This window comes from Lynx rufus, unplaced genomic scaffold (assembly GCF_022079265.1).
Source record: "Lynx rufus isolate CCGP_SWC_20201006 ecotype Redwood Valley unplaced genomic scaffold, mLynRuf1.p SCAF_20, whole genome shotgun sequence".
Lineage (NCBI taxonomy): Eukaryota > Metazoa > Chordata > Mammalia > Carnivora > Felidae > Lynx > Lynx rufus.
In genome coordinates this window covers 21,171,646-21,188,197 of record NW_025814835.1, presented here as the reverse complement: position 1 = coordinate 21,188,197, position 16,552 = coordinate 21,171,646, and the positions used below count along the sequence as shown (strand labels likewise).

At 40.3% G+C, this 16,552-nt stretch overlaps 1 protein-coding gene across 1 annotated transcript; it reads left to right on the top strand.

The window, feature by feature from the left end:
• Window positions 1–1,693: 1,693 nt before the first annotated feature.
• Window positions 1,694–16,031, top strand: LOC124517145 (uncharacterized). Its single transcript, XM_047086451.1, has 9 exons — window positions 1,694–1,801; window positions 3,393–3,623; window positions 4,116–4,322; window positions 7,413–7,643; window positions 8,611–8,764; window positions 10,627–10,736; window positions 11,511–11,624; window positions 13,101–13,247; window positions 14,118–16,031. The coding sequence occupies exons 1-9, from the start codon at window positions 1,718–1,720 to the stop codon at window positions 14,250–14,252; spliced, it is 1,413 nt and encodes a 470-aa protein (XP_046942407.1). The 5' UTR covers window positions 1,694–1,717; the 3' UTR covers window positions 14,253–16,031.
• The last annotated feature ends 521 nt before the right edge of the window (window positions 16,032–16,552 follow it).

Genomic DNA, 16,552 nt, shown 5'->3' with positions numbered 1-16,552 from the left:
CATCTGGCCGCAGCATTTCTGGTTTAGTGCTGAAGTGAGTTTTCATATAGCTTGGTGGATGATTTGCTTGTCTTGCCATTTAAATAAATGCTAAGTGTAGCTCCCAGAGGTGACAGAGGACTGTGTTTTCATACTTCCAAGAAAGAAAAACAGAAAAATACAAAATCATGTAAAACTTGCTTTGAAGATTTCATGTAGTATCCCATTTGTCGATAAGACCAAGGAAAGTGGCAAACTTTCACTGAGTCTTAGCACTCATTGCAAGACACAACCCATTTTCAGAGATGTTGAGGTGTGGAATGGATTCTAGCTAACAAATGCACAGGGAAAATCCAACAGGAAAACATTGTGTTTTATGGTACCCTGAAAACAAGATGGCATCACCTTACTGGCCCCACAGTTAAAACAATTGTTTTAAATAATTTATGGCTTCAAAATCAGTGCCAGTTTCCATGTCTTGGCTGGAAGAGGCTAAATTAGTATGACGCAGGGCTGCATCTTACATTTGATGAGCTGTGATAGGAAGGCCACAGGGTCAACTCTCCATCACTTGAGCGTAATGACAACCCTCATCCTTGTTGGATCCTGAGCTGCCTGGCCCAGAGAGGGTTTACATTTTTACGATATGGAATGTTGCAGAGCTGCTTATAGACAAGCTAGAAATATGGAATAGAATGAAATTAACTGTGCCTTTCTGCTGAAGCCGTGTTGGGACTCCAAGGCTCAGCTCAGAATTATGACTTCAGAGGAGTTCCATATCAGACACAATCACTATCTTCTCTCTCCTTGCAGGAGAGTCTTGTGCATACTTCTAGCATAACACAGCACAGTCTTTGGTAATGGTTTGCTTTCCATTTCTCCTGCTAGATTATGAGCTATTCCAAGGCCTCGTGCCATTATACAGGAGTGGCAGACAGTCTGGAATATAGTAGGCATGCAGTCATGTTTATTGAAAGAATACAGATAGGAAGATAGGAAAGAAGGATGGACTACTTTGTGGATTATAGGAGTGGTTTTTTGCATTATTCAGGCTACCACTCATCACCAGGAAGTATGATGCAAATGAATTTTAAATGAAGATTTAACTGTAACAAAATTCTTCAAGAAACCACATGGAAAAATCAGTCCCATTATTTAGGGACAGGACTGATTTGGGTGAAATAGATTGCACTAGACTAAGCACCCACCATGAAACTGCCAAAAACCAGTGTCATGAAAAATCTTCAAGGGTGCTTTGCTCTGACATTAAAATTAGCTGCATGATTTTGGGCAGTTACTGCACTCACTCTCCATGCCTCAGTTTCCTCATCCACAAAATGGGAAGACTCATGGTACCTGATAGAATTGCTATAAGAACTAAATCACAGAATGTATGTATGAAGCACTTAGGACAGTGCCTGGCACGTAGCAAGAGAAGGAAATAAATGTCATTTATCATTATCTGTGTATGCGTCATCAGTGGGCAAAGAGTTGAGGACCAATGGAAGTGTTTTATTGGACTCTAATTTGGCAATTCTCTCTAGGGTTTTTTTTTTTTTTTTTTTAACCAAGATTATAGTTTAAGAGACAGCTTCCTTATTTCGTTTCCTTTCAGCTGTATATAAGGACTCCCTTCCTTAAGAATTACTATTCTTCACCTCTCAGGGATCTCCCCATGTGCTAGAGCTACATTCTTCCCCTTTTTCTTTTTCAGTGAATTGGTTGCTTGTTTCTGTGAATGGACAACTCAGCATTTGAAATGCATGAAGATGCCACGCAGAATACTTTGCCTGCGGGGAAGATGAACACCATCTTCAGAATGGTAAAGTGAAGATTTATATCCTGAGATTAGCTCACCGCCAACCTTTATGCGGACCTTAGGAAAGAATCCCTCTTTAGACCAGCTTTCCTCAAGTAACCCTCTTTGGAAAGGTTATATCTCCTGCTCTGAGCATTACATCTCCTGCTCTGAGCGTTTGCTTTCTCTCATAAACTCTTAGCTCACAGCTGCATTAGCTCTGTAACGGTCCAGGCCTCCATAAAGAGTTGTTTATGGTGCAGTATAATGTCGTGATACAATGTTAAACTGGATATGTTGATACATGGTTATGCTATGTAAAGTGTATCATTTAAGAATGTTGATGTACTCACATCTATGTCAGAGTTGCTAGTAATCAAAGATATGCCTGCTCAGAGAAGAAGGAATTCAGAGAACAGTGGACAGGAGACCATCAGTACCTACGAATGCCATTGTAGTGGTCAGAGGAGTGAGGGCAAATTGATCCAAATGTTAGGGTATGTGTTCTCTTCACAGCTTTCAGTAATGTGGATTTTAACTCACAGAAATGATACTGTTGGCTTTAGCATATATTTGTGATGTGAAACCAGGAAGTAGTAACATGGAAATGCATGGAAATATTGTGCTCAGACTTGGTAGATGGGTTAGTGACTCATACTGGTAATACACTGAAGGAAGGGGTTTAATGAAGCTATTTAAATGAAGGAGGGGGGGGCAAAGAGGCTGAGACTTCTCAGACCTGTTTACTAGTATGTTACTTTTCTCATGCTTATTACCTGTACACGTAAATGCATATGTACATTCTGGAACTAAAAAGTTCACAGAAAATAGTCTTTATAACATCTTTAATTTTCAGGTGAAGAACCTGGTAAATAGGGACTAATTGGCTGTGCTGGAATACATTTGATATACAAACTTAACTGGCTACTTGCTTTCCTAGGAATTTATTCTGTGCCTCGGGTTTTCATATGTTTAGTTTTTTTCTTGTTTATTTGGTGTCAGCAAGGTATATGGGATGTGTGTGTGTGTGTGTGTGTGTTTATTTATAACATGTATTATTTTACTGAGTATATTTATTCCACACATGCATTTTTTTTATATGAAATTTATTGACAAATTGGTTTCCATACAACACCCAGTGCTCATCCCAAAAGGTGCCCTCCTCAATACCCATCACCCACCCGCCCCTCCCTCCCACCCCCCATCAACCCTCAGTTTGTTCTCAGTTTTTAACAGTCTCTTATGCTTTGGCTCTCTCCCACTCTAACGTCCTTTACATGCATTTTTTTTAAATTTTTTTTTTTCAACGTTTATTTATTTTTGGGACAGAGAGAGACAGAGCATGAACGGGGGAGGGGCAGAGAGAGAAGGAGACACAGAATCGGATACAGGCTCCAGGCTCTGAGCCATCAGCCCAGAGCCCGACGCGGGGCTCGAACTCACGGACCGTGAGATCGTGACCTGGCTGAAGTCGGACGCTTAACCGACTGCGCCACCCAGGCGCCCCTACATGCATTTTTTTTAAATAAAAGAAAAAAATAAACCAAATTAAGAAAGGAGGCAATATTTTTAATGCATCAAGAGTAGAGAATAATGGCTTCATAATTTCTCTTAGGAAAAGAAGAGGCAGTGGTCATTGATGAACATTTTCCTGGTATGTCTCTTGGCCTGTACCATCACCACCGCAGTAGGAGTACTGATACTTTCCTTGGTTTATACTCAGAACTCTCAGCCACATTCAGAAGTTCATTTAGGACTCGAAGCCCGGCCTCTGCAAACAACTCCTATAGTGCAAAAGGCTGTGGATCCAAAATTCCAGTTTCTTAACCATTTACCTAAGTCCAAGGTATGAATCATACATTTAGGAAAAAGAATCCTCTATTGTAAAGGGGATTTCAAAACAGAGTTTCCTAAGCTTTGTGCCCTCCTCATTGGAAGGAACCAGTAGGGGGCCGTCTAGCTGAGGGGAGGTGGGCAGCAAGAAGCATAGGAGTTGGGTTGATGGGCTCGAGGCAGAGAATTTTTGTGGTAGATACAGCTCTATGTCGGGCGGGAGGGGAGAACTGCAGATAGACACATGCGAAGCTTCGATTCTCTCGTCAAGACAGGTGTTCTTTTCATGTCTCACAGGGACTAGACTGACAGCCCTGGAAGCCACTGCTGTCATCCCCCAAGTCTTGCAGACCCATTCTTCCTCTTCCCTTCTGGGGCTCCAGGATTTGCCTCACCACCACTGCCTTTTCTGTTTTGCCTCCCTCTTACTCTGTACACCACAGAGGCCTCGCGTTCCTTGGGAGATGGCCTCCGTGTTGATGGCTGTTTGCTCGTGCCTTTTCAGGTGTTTGAATTCCCCGGTGGTGCAATCCAGTGGGCCCGGTATAGGAACGATGTCAAAGACTATCTCAGCATCGAAGAAGAGGCTTTCGGCAGCAGCTTGAACAGTCAGAGATCACACATGACTCTGGGGACCCTGAGGATAAAAAGCAATGGCCTCCGGGCCCCTCACTGGCACTTCAATGCTAACGAACACGGCTATCTTGCACAGGTACAACCAGCTTGCCGGGCATGCTGCACCCGAGTATTTAAGCTCTGTGTCCTCAAGCTATTATTTTCGTTGTTGCAGAGGCTTCTTAACTCCGTGACAGACGGCATCCAGGCTTTGGCTGTGTGTTCAGTTAGATCAGTTAGCAGTGCCTTCAAGCATTAACCTGTTTGTTGTAATTATTCTTGGCATCACTTTGAACTTTTCTTCAGTATCCAATCACTTTTCATCTGCTGTTGTTAAAATGAGATCACTGTTCCATCCTTTGAGCCAAAGCTAAAACTGGTAGCTCTGATCTAATGATCAACGAGACGGCAGCTTTGCTCTAAAGAAAAAAGCGGATTGCTGACTTTCAGCCTGGAGTCCCTAAGATCAGGCCAACTGGATGTCCTTTGTGGTTCACACTTTGTAGAATTGTCTGGAAGTCAAGTGAGATAGAGCTGGAGGTAAAATGTGTGTTCTCCCTTGAATTGCAAATAATTCATGAATTCTGAAACGTGTGTATTATTGCATTCTGTATTCCAAACACTGGGGAAACTGTAGTGACTAAGTGCTCATGGCACTTTCAGAGTTTGGTCCTGCCCTGCTGATCTTCTTAATAGATCAGACAGTCTTACGGGACACATTTCCGTTGTTCATGAAACTCCTTTTTTATACTTGATAATTCATTCAGGTTTAGAATTTCTAACAGAAAGAGAGATTAGAGTTGCATCTGAGACCAAACACTTCTTTTAAAAAGAAAAAAAAATTTTTTAATGTCTATTTATTTTTGAGAAACAGAGAGTGTCAGTGGCAGAGGGGCAGAGAGAGGGAGACACAGAATCTGAAGCAGGCTCCAGGTTCCAAACTCTCAGCACAGAGCCTGACGCGGGGCTCGAACCCACGAACTGCAAGATTATGACCTGAGACGAAGTTGGACGCTTAACCGACTGAGCCACCCAGGTGCCCCTGAGATCAAACACTTCTCACTTCTTATGAGAGAACAGAGGCTCAGATAGATTAAGTTTTCTGAAGATAAACTGTAGTTATTGGCTGGCCTGGGACAAGATCCACGTCTTCTGACTTCTTGTCTTTTTTCCACACATCCCAAATATGTAAAAGAGAACAGTCTCCAAAAGGCTTGTTTTCATGGCTTTGGCTGAGTAGTGGCAGAGTGGTAGGAGGAAGGAGAGGCAGATAGATGCAAGGGGGCCCTTAAAAACAAACCCCAAGCTAGGGAGATTAATGTGGAACATGTTCTGGTGAATAACAGGCCTGGACTCCAGCTCAGTCTGGGGCTGCTGTTCTGGAAGCACAGAGAAAGTTTATAATCTGAGCTTCTACCTGTGGGCTAGAAGGTGGCCAAAAGGTACAAACTTCCAGTTATAAAATTAGTAAATCACGGGATGTAATATATAGTATGGTGACTGTAGTTAATAACACTGTATTGTAAATTTGGAAGTTGCTTAGAGAGTAGATCTTAAAAGTTCCCATCATAAGATGAAAGTCTAATGAGGGTGATGGATGTTACAACTAGCCTGGTGGTGATCATTTCACAATATCTATAAGTATCAAATCTTTATGTTGTGTACCTGAAACTAATAAAATGTAAGTCAATTATATCTTAATTACAAAAATACAAAAAGAATTCAACTCCATAGGAAATAAGTTTGGGCTAGAATATTGTTTAGGTCCCAGGAAAATGGTAGGACCAATCACTCACATGGTAAGGAACCAGTCAGTAGGATGTGAAGGAAGTCCCTCTACTGTGTAGCCACCCATGGAAGTTGCTTTTGTTTCTGAGTGTTTTCACAAAAACCTTGGGAGGAGTGGCCCTGAGAGGAGCTGTGCAGCGGGGTGGCCAGTGTGCATGGCCCTGTGGTGTGTGTCCCATCGGCCACTGTGCTGTCTCTGCGCCTGGAGTAGTTGGTTCCGTGATGTGACTAGATACACGCTTCTACTATTCTCCGCCTGTAGACCTGGAGAGAGCTCTTTAGAGGTTCACCTTTCCCCCACATCTTTAATACCCGTCTGGAACATGTTGTACATGTCTGTGCAGACACAGTAAAGACTGCTTGTGGATGCTTCCCTAATGACCAGGAGTTTCTGGTAAAACTCTGGAAGAAATAATGTTACCTTCTCTACTTACTTGGCAACATAATGCTGGGGAAATGATTAGAGAATGAGAAAAAGGATTTTGTGTAAGTGGAATCGAAGTATGGTGTCATATGGATTAAGAGTGTAGACTTCTGCCCCCACCCCCAGCCTCTGGCAACTATCACTCTAGTCTCTTCTTCTAGATATCTTGGCTAGATAATTAAGTTTTAGGGATCTTCTTTACAACATTGTGCCTGTCAGTAACAGTACTGTATTGAGCACTTAAAAACTTAAGAGGGTAGGTCTCATGTTAAGTGTTCTTACCACAATTTAAAGAAGTGTAGACTTTGGAGCTGGACTGCTTACGTCTTAATCCCAGCTTTGCCATCGACTGGCTGAGGAACCTTGGGGAAATTGTACATTCTGTCCAGATTCAGTTTCTCATCTATAAAGTGAGAATAATAATGGTATTTGCTTTATAGGGTTGATACAAGGAACAATGGAGGTAAGCCAGATAAAGTGCTGAGAAGAATATCCGGACACACAGTAAAAGCACTGTGTTATTGCTATCAGTATTATTGTTAAAATTGTATATAGACCTTTTATCTAGAAAATTCACTTGCATCCATATGCATAATGTACATGCATGTCACTGTGACCACTTGTGAACATCCATGTGCTTGGAAGTCTTTTCAAACTCTGAAGCATGAACTTAGAACTCCCAATTCTCAATGGGGGCGATATTACCCCCAAGGGGGCAAAAGCTGGTCCTTGGAAGGTAAAGAAAACTTACTCTTTTTATGTACAAAGCACAAATATGTGTATACCACATACGCAGTATGTACGTACAGTTTACAGATTTACTGCATCTGTAGTGTTAAAATTTCATGGGGTCATAGGGTGGTAATTGATTAGTAAAAGAAGACTATAATGTGATCTGATAAGAGAGGTCATGAAAAAAGTTTGAGAGACTTTCCTCTAAAGTGATGTTGCATGTACTTTCTGTTTATGTTTCAGGGGACGGCGTGGATTGGGGTGGTTGACGATGGTGGTGTAGTTACCACGTACAATGTTACAGCTGGCCAAGTGATCTTCTTCCCTCAGAATACTCTGCACTGGATAAAGAATGTGGGGGACGAAGACTGCTTTTTCTTGCTCTTCTTTTCCACACATGATGAACTTCAGACCCTGGATGTTGATGATGTGTTTTTTTCGATGCCTGAAGACATTGCTTCCAGGTCACTTAAGGTCTGTACCACTGCTGGAAACAAATCCCTGCACGAGGGTATGCCTTACATAGGCACAAAGAAAGCAGGAGTACTTGTGTTTCTAGGGTGGCAGTCAGTAGGGTAGGAGTTGGCTAATAGACTCAAGAGCATAACTTGAGTTCCTGCTAAAGACATAAAACGTGTTGAAGTTGAGTTACCTTTTACTTTCCTTTATGAAGGACTTCTGTAGGAAACTATACTGAATTGGCCAAATAGTTTTGATAGCATTAATAAAAATTACTATAATTTACATCCCTGAAAAGCTATAAGCTCCTCCAGGGAAAAGTTGGCTACGGATGATATAATTGTGTTTTCCTAACCTAATGCAGAGAAGCCCATGGTTTTCCTGAAGGGAAGCTACTTTTGGTCTCTCTAAATAGTTACATGATCATGGAGGGACTGTGCATCCTGCTGAGTGTAGAGGGAGAGGGCCAGATGTAGATGCTGACAATACAAATGGGTGATCAGAAGAACTGGCGATGGCCTGTGAGTGGCAACTGGAAGGGGTTCTGTGGTAAATTTAGAAGTCTGTCTAGTGAGGGTTTGAGATTTATCTCACAGTAGATCCTGGATCTGATGTTATAGGGAGAAGTGGAAAAAAATGAGTTATTAGGAGAGTATTGGTAAGTATGAGTACCAGAGTATATTTTTGTAGGAGTTATAAGGATTATAAAACACCAACACACACACAAAACAAAACAAAACAAAACAAAACAAAACAAAACAAAACAAACAAACAAAAAAACACCAACACATTTAAAGCCAAAGTGCCTTGAAAACTCAGAAGATTTTCATAAATATCACAAGCCTTAGGTGAATTGAGGTCATGGGCCACTGAAAACCACACTTGTGCTGATGCTACCCTATCCTCGGCTACCCACCCTTCTATTACTAAAATTTGTAGAATGTTTCACCAATATCTTACATGATTTTTTTATGTGTTTCAGCCTGAAGGTGGAATTAATTTCATTAGAACATTCCATAAGCAAAAAGAGGATCAGGGGGTCAACCTTCCTCCCAACTTGGCAGAACTGGTTATAAATCCTAGTTATGTCCAGTCTCCAGATAGTCTTGTGTGGAAATATTTTTATGACCTTAAAGGTATAGTATGTTATTTTGTGAAGCCTTTTCAGTTAACGGTTTATATATGTGATTATATAGGTGTATTGGATATAGCATGCTTTTATTTTACACTTGGTCACAGTCAAGAGGAGTTTGAAAAAACACATTTCTCTACAGAGTAGGAAATGAGAGAAAAGGATTGGAAGCAAAAGAGAATGTCATACAAGACTTCGAAGTGTGAGGGGTGTATGTTGGGGCTGGAGGTGTCTCGGGAGAAGAGGCTGACAAGAGAGGAAGGGGTCTAAGAATGCAGGTTTTAGAAACCACAACAATGAGTCTATACTTTATCTTGGTGGAAAAGAGGAGGAATTAGAGATTTTAAATAGGACTATTTTAAATAGTTTAAAATCTATTTAAATAGATTTTAAATACAATTAGGTTTTGTATTTATTTTTTATTTTTATTTCATTGAGATCAAAACTCGGATGCTCAACTGACTGAGCCACCCCAGGCAACCCTTGTATTTAGTTTTTTTTCCACGTTTTTTTAATTTATTTTTGGGACAGAGAGAGACAGAGCATGAACGGGGAGGGGCAGAGAGAGAGGGAGACACAGAATCGGAAACAGGCTCCAGGCTCCGAGCCATCAGCCCAGAGCCTGACGCGGGGCTCGAACTCACGGACCGCGAGATCGTGACCTGGCTGAAGTCGGACGCTTAACCGACTGCGCCACCCAGGCGCCCCTGTATTTAGTTTTTAAAATTATTTTGTTTATTTCATTGAAGTTAATTGACATAAAACATGATACTAGTTTCAGGTCTTCCACATAATGACTCGGTATCATTGAGAAATGATCACTACATGAATCTAGTTAACCTCAGTCACCATACATGGTTACAGAATTCTTTTTATTGCAATGAGAACTTTTAAGATCTTAGCAACTTTCAAATATATAACATAGTATTATTAATTATAGTTGCCATACTGTATATAACATCCTCATGACTTATTTATTTTATGATTAGAAGTTTGTACCTTTTGACTCCTTTCACCCATTTTGCAGGCACCTTAGTTCCTGCCTCTGGCAACCACCAATCTGTTCTCTTTATCTATGAGCTTGTTTTTTGTTTTTAGAGTCCACCTATAAATGAGATCATATGGTATTTGTCTTTCTCTGTCTGACTTATTTTCCTTGACATGATGGCCTCAGGGTTCATCCATGTTGTCCCAAATGGCAAGATCTCATTCTTTTTTATGGCTAAATAATATTCCATTGTATATATGTACCACATCTTCTTTTATCCATTCATCCATTGATGGACTCTTAGGTTGTTTCCATATCTTGGCTATTGTAAATAATACTGTGGTGAATATGGGGATACAGATATCTTTTTGAGTTAGTGTTGGCTTTTTGAAGTGATGGTCAGTCTAGCTGAATTGTGGAGAATAGATTGGAAGGGACCAGGTAAGAGGCAGGGAGATGAGTCAGGAGGCTCTTGATGTCCCTCAGGTGAGGGAAGATGGTGGCCCACACTGTGACAGTTTTGAGGAGATAATTGTTATGAAGCAAGAGAATTTAAAGAGGTAGGGCTGATGGGACCTAGAGGGCGAGATAGAAATTGATATGTAGGATGACTGTCGAGTTCTTTAGCAAGGTCCCCTGGGTTGAACAGTCTGTTCAAAATTTCAGGAGAGCTTGGAAGGTAGGATAGTATCTGATGTATTAGGTATGTATCAGATCAATATCTTAGGGGCACATGGGGTCTGATGGTAACAATTCCTACCATGTTTTCTGTGGCTGTAGAAGAGCTTAAGTACCTTAGTGGGACTACATTTGACTCTCCTTCTGTAGTACCATTTTGAAGTATTTTATCTTTGTTTTTTCAACTTCATCTGACTCAGGCTCAAAAGAATATAGATTTCCAGGAGGAATAATACAACTGGCACAATACTGGAAAAATGCAAGTGAACTAAGCAGCCATGAACAAATTTTTAGTGAATTCCTGAATCAGGTAATTGAGAAAAATTTTTTTTAAATGTTTATTTATTTATTTTTGAGAGAGAGAGAGAACACGAGAGAACAAGAATATACAAGCCAGGGGAAGGACAGAGAGAAAGAGAGAGAGAGAATACCAAGCAGGCCCTGTGCTCTCAGTGAGCCCCAACACGAGGCTCAATGCCATGAACAGTGAGATCATGACCTGAGCACAAATCAAGAATCAGACACTTAACATACTGAGCGACCCAGGGGCCCTGAGAAAAAAAAATTTTTGATGATGGATTAAATATGAAATTTAGATTGGATTCAGTCTTCTCTTGGAAAAAAGGAAGAAGAAACATCTAGTCAAACATTGGCTGATTTGATTAATGGAAACTATTAATTGAGGCCTCAATGTGGATTTGGGAGCTTAACTTCTCGGCATGGATGGTTACATTAATCAAAGGACTGGATGCTTGTGAGATTTCTCTTTGATTTGTTTTTAAATGCTCAACCCACTGCCTTGCATAGTGACCCACAAGTTCCCTGATTCTAATCCAGTCCCACCACTGCTGACCCTAAGTAAATCACAGCTAATCTACATTTCACTTTTGTCTCCTGCAAAAAAGGTGGGGGATAATACTGCCAACCTTATGAGATTGTGACATAATAAATGTAAAGGACATAAAAAATCCCGTGTTCAGAGTGAGGGCTGCATTTAGGATTAGTTATGATTATGTGAATGGTTAAGTTGCTGAGTAGGATATTTGCTGAATAACTGGATTTAATTCTTTTTTTCTTTTTCAAGCATCAAAATGCCCTCACTTTGAGTACACTCAGAATTTATAACAATGGATTACGACAGCCACATTTTCATTTTAATGCAAATGAAATGGGATATGTAATAAGTGGATGTGCTAAGGTAATTTCACTGTGAACACTTTTTCGAACTTTCCTTTTGAGTTCAGAAAGAAGGAAACACGAGGTTTTTCTTTGGTTCAGTTGTTGGTAACATTGAAAGACTTGGTGCTAGCAGCTTTCTAGGCACAGTTTCCTCAGAAGATACCATGCAGGTCCTACTAGCTAGCTTCCAACTTTGACATTGGTGTGAGAAGAGGCTAAGAACATTCAGAAGTGATACAGAGGTTATTACTTATGGTGAAGGGTCTGGAACATTTTACATTCTCAGAGTTTTGCATTTTTAGGTAATGCAAGGTTTAACGTGCTGCCCTTTGGGGAATACAAAAGAGCTGTTTGCCTCTCAGTGTAATGTGAGTGGTGATGGCTGGGGAGGTGTGTGGAGCGTCACTAGGGCGGCCATGTAACCTTGTTTATGCAAGATCCTTCTGATGTACACTTATCTTGGTGAGACTGCTGACTCTTCAGAGAGTCTTGGTTTGGATGATCAATCACATGGTTACCATAAGGAAAGTCACAGTGAGTAGCGTGTTACAGTAGGGACTTAATGGCAGGGCTTCTATGCCAGCTTACGTGAGTCAGGTGGGCTTCTGGCTGTACCTGTCTCAATCCTGACAGAATGAACCAAACCAGACTGAAACACACTTATTATTTCATCCATAGCAAAAGTTTTATGTTTTTAGAGGTGAAGGCATTAATAAACTGGAAATGGGCGTTGTAATCTCTCACAAATTGTATTTCAAGGATCAGATTTTATTTTTGGTGTTGTTATACGCTCACAGGTGTGCATTTGTGTGCTCCTTTAAATCAAATCTTTTTTTTTTTTAATCTTTATTTATGAGAGAGAGAGAGAGAGAGAGGGAGAGAGAGAGAGAGAGAGCAGGGGAGGGGCAGAGAGAGAGGGAGACTCAGACTCTGAAGGAGGCTCCAGGCTCTGAACTGTCAGCACAGAGCCCGATGTGGGGCTCAAACTCATGGACCTTGAGATCATGACCTGAGCTGAAGTCAGACACTTAACCAGCTGGGCCACCCAGGCACCCCTGTGTGCTCCTTTAGTGTCTCTTTTAAGGAAGACTGTTAGGCTGCTGCTCTCCCAGAAGGATGAGTTTTCCCAACCAGGGAGGAAGAAGGGCATGAGGGGGGCAGTAGAACCCTGAAATGTAAATCCTCTGCCTAATTAGAGAAAGTAATTTATAACCTTTAATTAGAACATAGTGACCGGTGCTCTTTTTGCATGATGTTCCACAGTATTGAACTCACTAATGCACGTTGAGGAACATTTACTACAATAGAGTATCTTTTGACTTCTGTGGGACTGTCTCAGAAACAGATTTTATGTGAGAGATGGCCTCCATTATCTGCCATTTACCCTCACTAAGTAGTATTTTTATTCATCTGTTCTTCATTATTAATACTTCTCCTTTATGAATATTTGATTTTATTTGCTTAACTTCAACCCCATTTTTTCCCTTCTCTTTAGGTTGGCGTTATTAACACTCAGGGTATCACAGAGTTTAATGTTCACATTGGAGATGTGGTATTTTTCCCCATGGGAACTCAGCATTACATTAAGAGCGCATGTGATGAGGATTTGCTTCTTATTCTTGCCTTCAGCACTGGAGACCAGGTGAGTTTAAGGCAGTTTAAGAGAGATTGCTGAGTGCCAATGATGTGAAGAATATCCTGCTTAACACAGTGTCTGGACCACAGGGGAGCCTCAGTAAATGTGAGCTGAATGAACGAATGAATGAATGAACTGGTAGAATCTGTGTGTCAAGAGAAGGAGAATCAAATAATCTCATTTGGTTATAAAGGGATCTAGTATTTCTAATAATTCTACGATTCTAGAATTTTCTCCTAACTCCCATGCTCTGAACCAACTTAGAAAAAAACACACATAGATACAGAGAGACAGAAACACACAGTGAGACAAACATAGAGGAACAAATCAAGAGAGGCTGACTGAGAAAGAGAGGTAGTGAAAGAGAGGAAAGAGAGTGAAAGAGGGAACAAGGACAGGTCGTCAGACCCAGCTGACTGGACAGCCAGGCCAGATAGGCAGAGATTATCAATCCAGTGGAGAGAGCCTGTGTCTGGCTGTAGAGCACGAGGACCACTTATTAGGCAGCAAAGTTCTCTGTCATGTGCTGCTGGAGCTCTGAGAAGCCCTTCTGTTACTAGTCCTTGCTCACAGGAAGACAAGGTCTTCCCTCATCAAAGGGAACTACCTTTTAGTAGGACAGACAGCCCTTCCAAAGGCGATGCCTCAGCACCTCCACCATCAGTCACACTTTCCGTTTTCTCAGATTTGAAAAGGTGAGCTCCCCATGCCAAGGGAAGACAGGCATACAGATGACCATTCACAGGAATTCATAGCTGTGGAAAGTTACAAAGCCAAGCATCCTGCTGTCTTGCAAGTGCCTTGATGGCTGTAAGATGTTTGTAGGAATCTTAGTACTTTGGCGCTGATGCATCTTGTTTTGGTTTCCACTGCCAGTTGCAAACCCTTGACATGGACGATTATCTCCAGGCCACAGCAGACCACATCCTGGCCCAGCTTTTTTTCAAGAAGCAAAGTGAGTTTAAGAAGATCCCCAAATTTGAGGAGGACCAGGCAATCAACCTGCCTTAGATTTGCTGATGAGTTCATATCTATCCTTCCTTCTTCTTTATTTGTTATTGTTGTTTTTAAAGGACCACTTTGGTAATGAACCTAGAGCTCTGTACAGAGTAGAAATGGGAAAGCAGGTGCAAAACAGCCCTGTGGGCTAATTTAGCCTAGTGATTATAGGCTGTGTATGCTAAGGGTGCATTTCCGTATACTCTGCATAGATTGGCAGATCTATGGAGAAGATCCTAAATTAAATTAATCTATTTTTTTATGGATTTTTGTATGTGTGTATATATTTATTTATTTTCCTTGTGTTACTTAAATTTTATTACTCTAAATGAAAATCCATTTTTTTATGCCTATCAGTAAATCTTACTACACTGCATGTATTTTTGTCATTCATCACTGTGAAAGGAAGTCAGCCTGTGTATGCATATATTGAGGTGCTGGAACCCAGGTACCTCAAACTTTGTCTGGAGAGTTCTGTATAGAGCCCAGCGCTGCTGATTCCTAACCCTTCTGTTGGTTTGAAGATACTTTTTATAATGGCAAAATTTTCAAGGGCTCACTCATTTGGTTGTATACTTACTGCATATTAGCCAAGAAAATATTCAGTGATAAAGTAATAATGAGTTCAGTACCTTCTTTAAATATATTGGATTTCATTAATCACATCATCAACTATTTACATCTGAGGAGTAGTCATCCCTATATTTGAGAAGCGTGTGGTTTATTTAGTCCATTGGCCATGCTGGCTATGTGTGTGGATTCAAGAACCATTTGTCATCACTTGGAAGCTGGTGGTCTCTAAGTTGGGGGTCATTGTCTTAAGTGGAAAAGAATTTGTTCAGATCTAACCTGTGCTGGTTTTTGTTTACAATTTATTTTAGCAGGTATTTAGTCCCTGCATTGTGCTTGGGTACAGCCATTAGTTCTGGGCTACCCTATATAAAATTCTCAAGTCAATATAGCTGATTTTTAATGCTTTTGACCATCACCCACCTTCAAATATTCCCTTGATACCTAATGGGATTTTTAGATATTTTAAGATATTTGTTCCCAGACTAAAAAGAATATATATGTTTCTTTCTCTCTTTGTCTCTGTTTCTATTTCTCTATCTTTCTGTCTGTCTGGATTGCTAGTTCTGTTGACTACAAGTACAGAATTCAGTGAGAATCAGAAATGGCTCACTTTTAGCATGAGGAAGCAGCCATCTACATAAAGTACCTAATCAGATAACAAAAGGCCTGTTATCGCTTAGAACTACTGTGTATTACCTTATTGTGCTTTACTGGGTGATCCAGCCAAGATCAAAGCGTGGTAACAATGGGAGGTTTGTGATGGCGATGTTGTCTTGAAAAGACTTTATAGAGAATGGGTCTCCAGCCAGGTGGAGGAACATGGTTGAGAAGATTCAGGGAACAGCACCAGGCATTAGGTATGTGGAAGAAGGATGTCCAGATAGAGAGGAAATAGTCAGAAAGGTAAACAGCAATGTGTGTAGACAGATTTTATCTGCAAATTTTGTTTTACTTTAGGAACTTTTTTTATATACTATAAACCAGCTCATAATCCATTTTCCTATGTCAGGAAGTATTATTTAATAAAGATTTTATGCGTCTTTGTGTATTCTTTTGTCATTGTAATTTTGAATGAAATCTGTTCTTTATGGATTTATGTATTTGAAGCATTTTTGGATTCCCTGTATGCATCCTTGAAATATGACTTAGGAATCTAGTCCACTATGTATTTAAAAAAGAAAAATCTTAAAAATAAAGATAATGTAATGAGACAATTCAGTTGGAATATTGTTGGTATGTTATTTTATGGGGGGATGTGTTCTTCTATTTTGTTGCTCTCATTTCAGTCCTTCATCCCTCCTTGGGATGCCGATTTCTAGTTATGCCATTTTATTCTCTAGGGTAACTTAATCCATTTACACTCAAGTGCTTTTAGGCTTTTTGGTATATCAACTTTATTATCAAATCAGTAGATTAAAGAGTGAATTGCTAGATCAGACTGATTATTTGGCATCATTCGGGCAAACCCCAGACCTTTGAATACTTCTTTTAAAACCAAACTCACCTTTAACCATTTTATATATATAGTCTATTATAGACACAGTAGGTTCATTTGAAATGGTATGAATTGTTCTTAGCTGTTTTAAAAAATCTTTCAAAAGAACTTTCTTTTTAACAGCACTTTGAATAACTGAATAGAATGAATTATTTTGAATAGAGGAACTACAGGTTAGGTAAACAACCCCAAATGTTCCTTATTGCTTCTAAATAGTGAAAGGTAGTTATAAAAAGTTTCTTTG

Excerpts from the sequence above, each read along its gene's own strand:
- LOC124517145 (XM_047086451.1), top strand. The coding sequence starts at position 1,718 with ATGGACAACTCAGCATTTGAAATGCATGAAGATGCCACGCAGAATACT. Across the intron at positions 10,737-11,510 it reads TTAGTGAATTCCTGAATCAG|CATCAAAATGCCCTCACTTT; the intron begins GTAATTGAGAAA and ends TTCTTTTTCAAG. Across the intron at positions 13,248-14,117 it reads CCTTCAGCACTGGAGACCAG|TTGCAAACCCTTGACATGGA; the intron begins GTGAGTTTAAGG and ends TTCCACTGCCAG.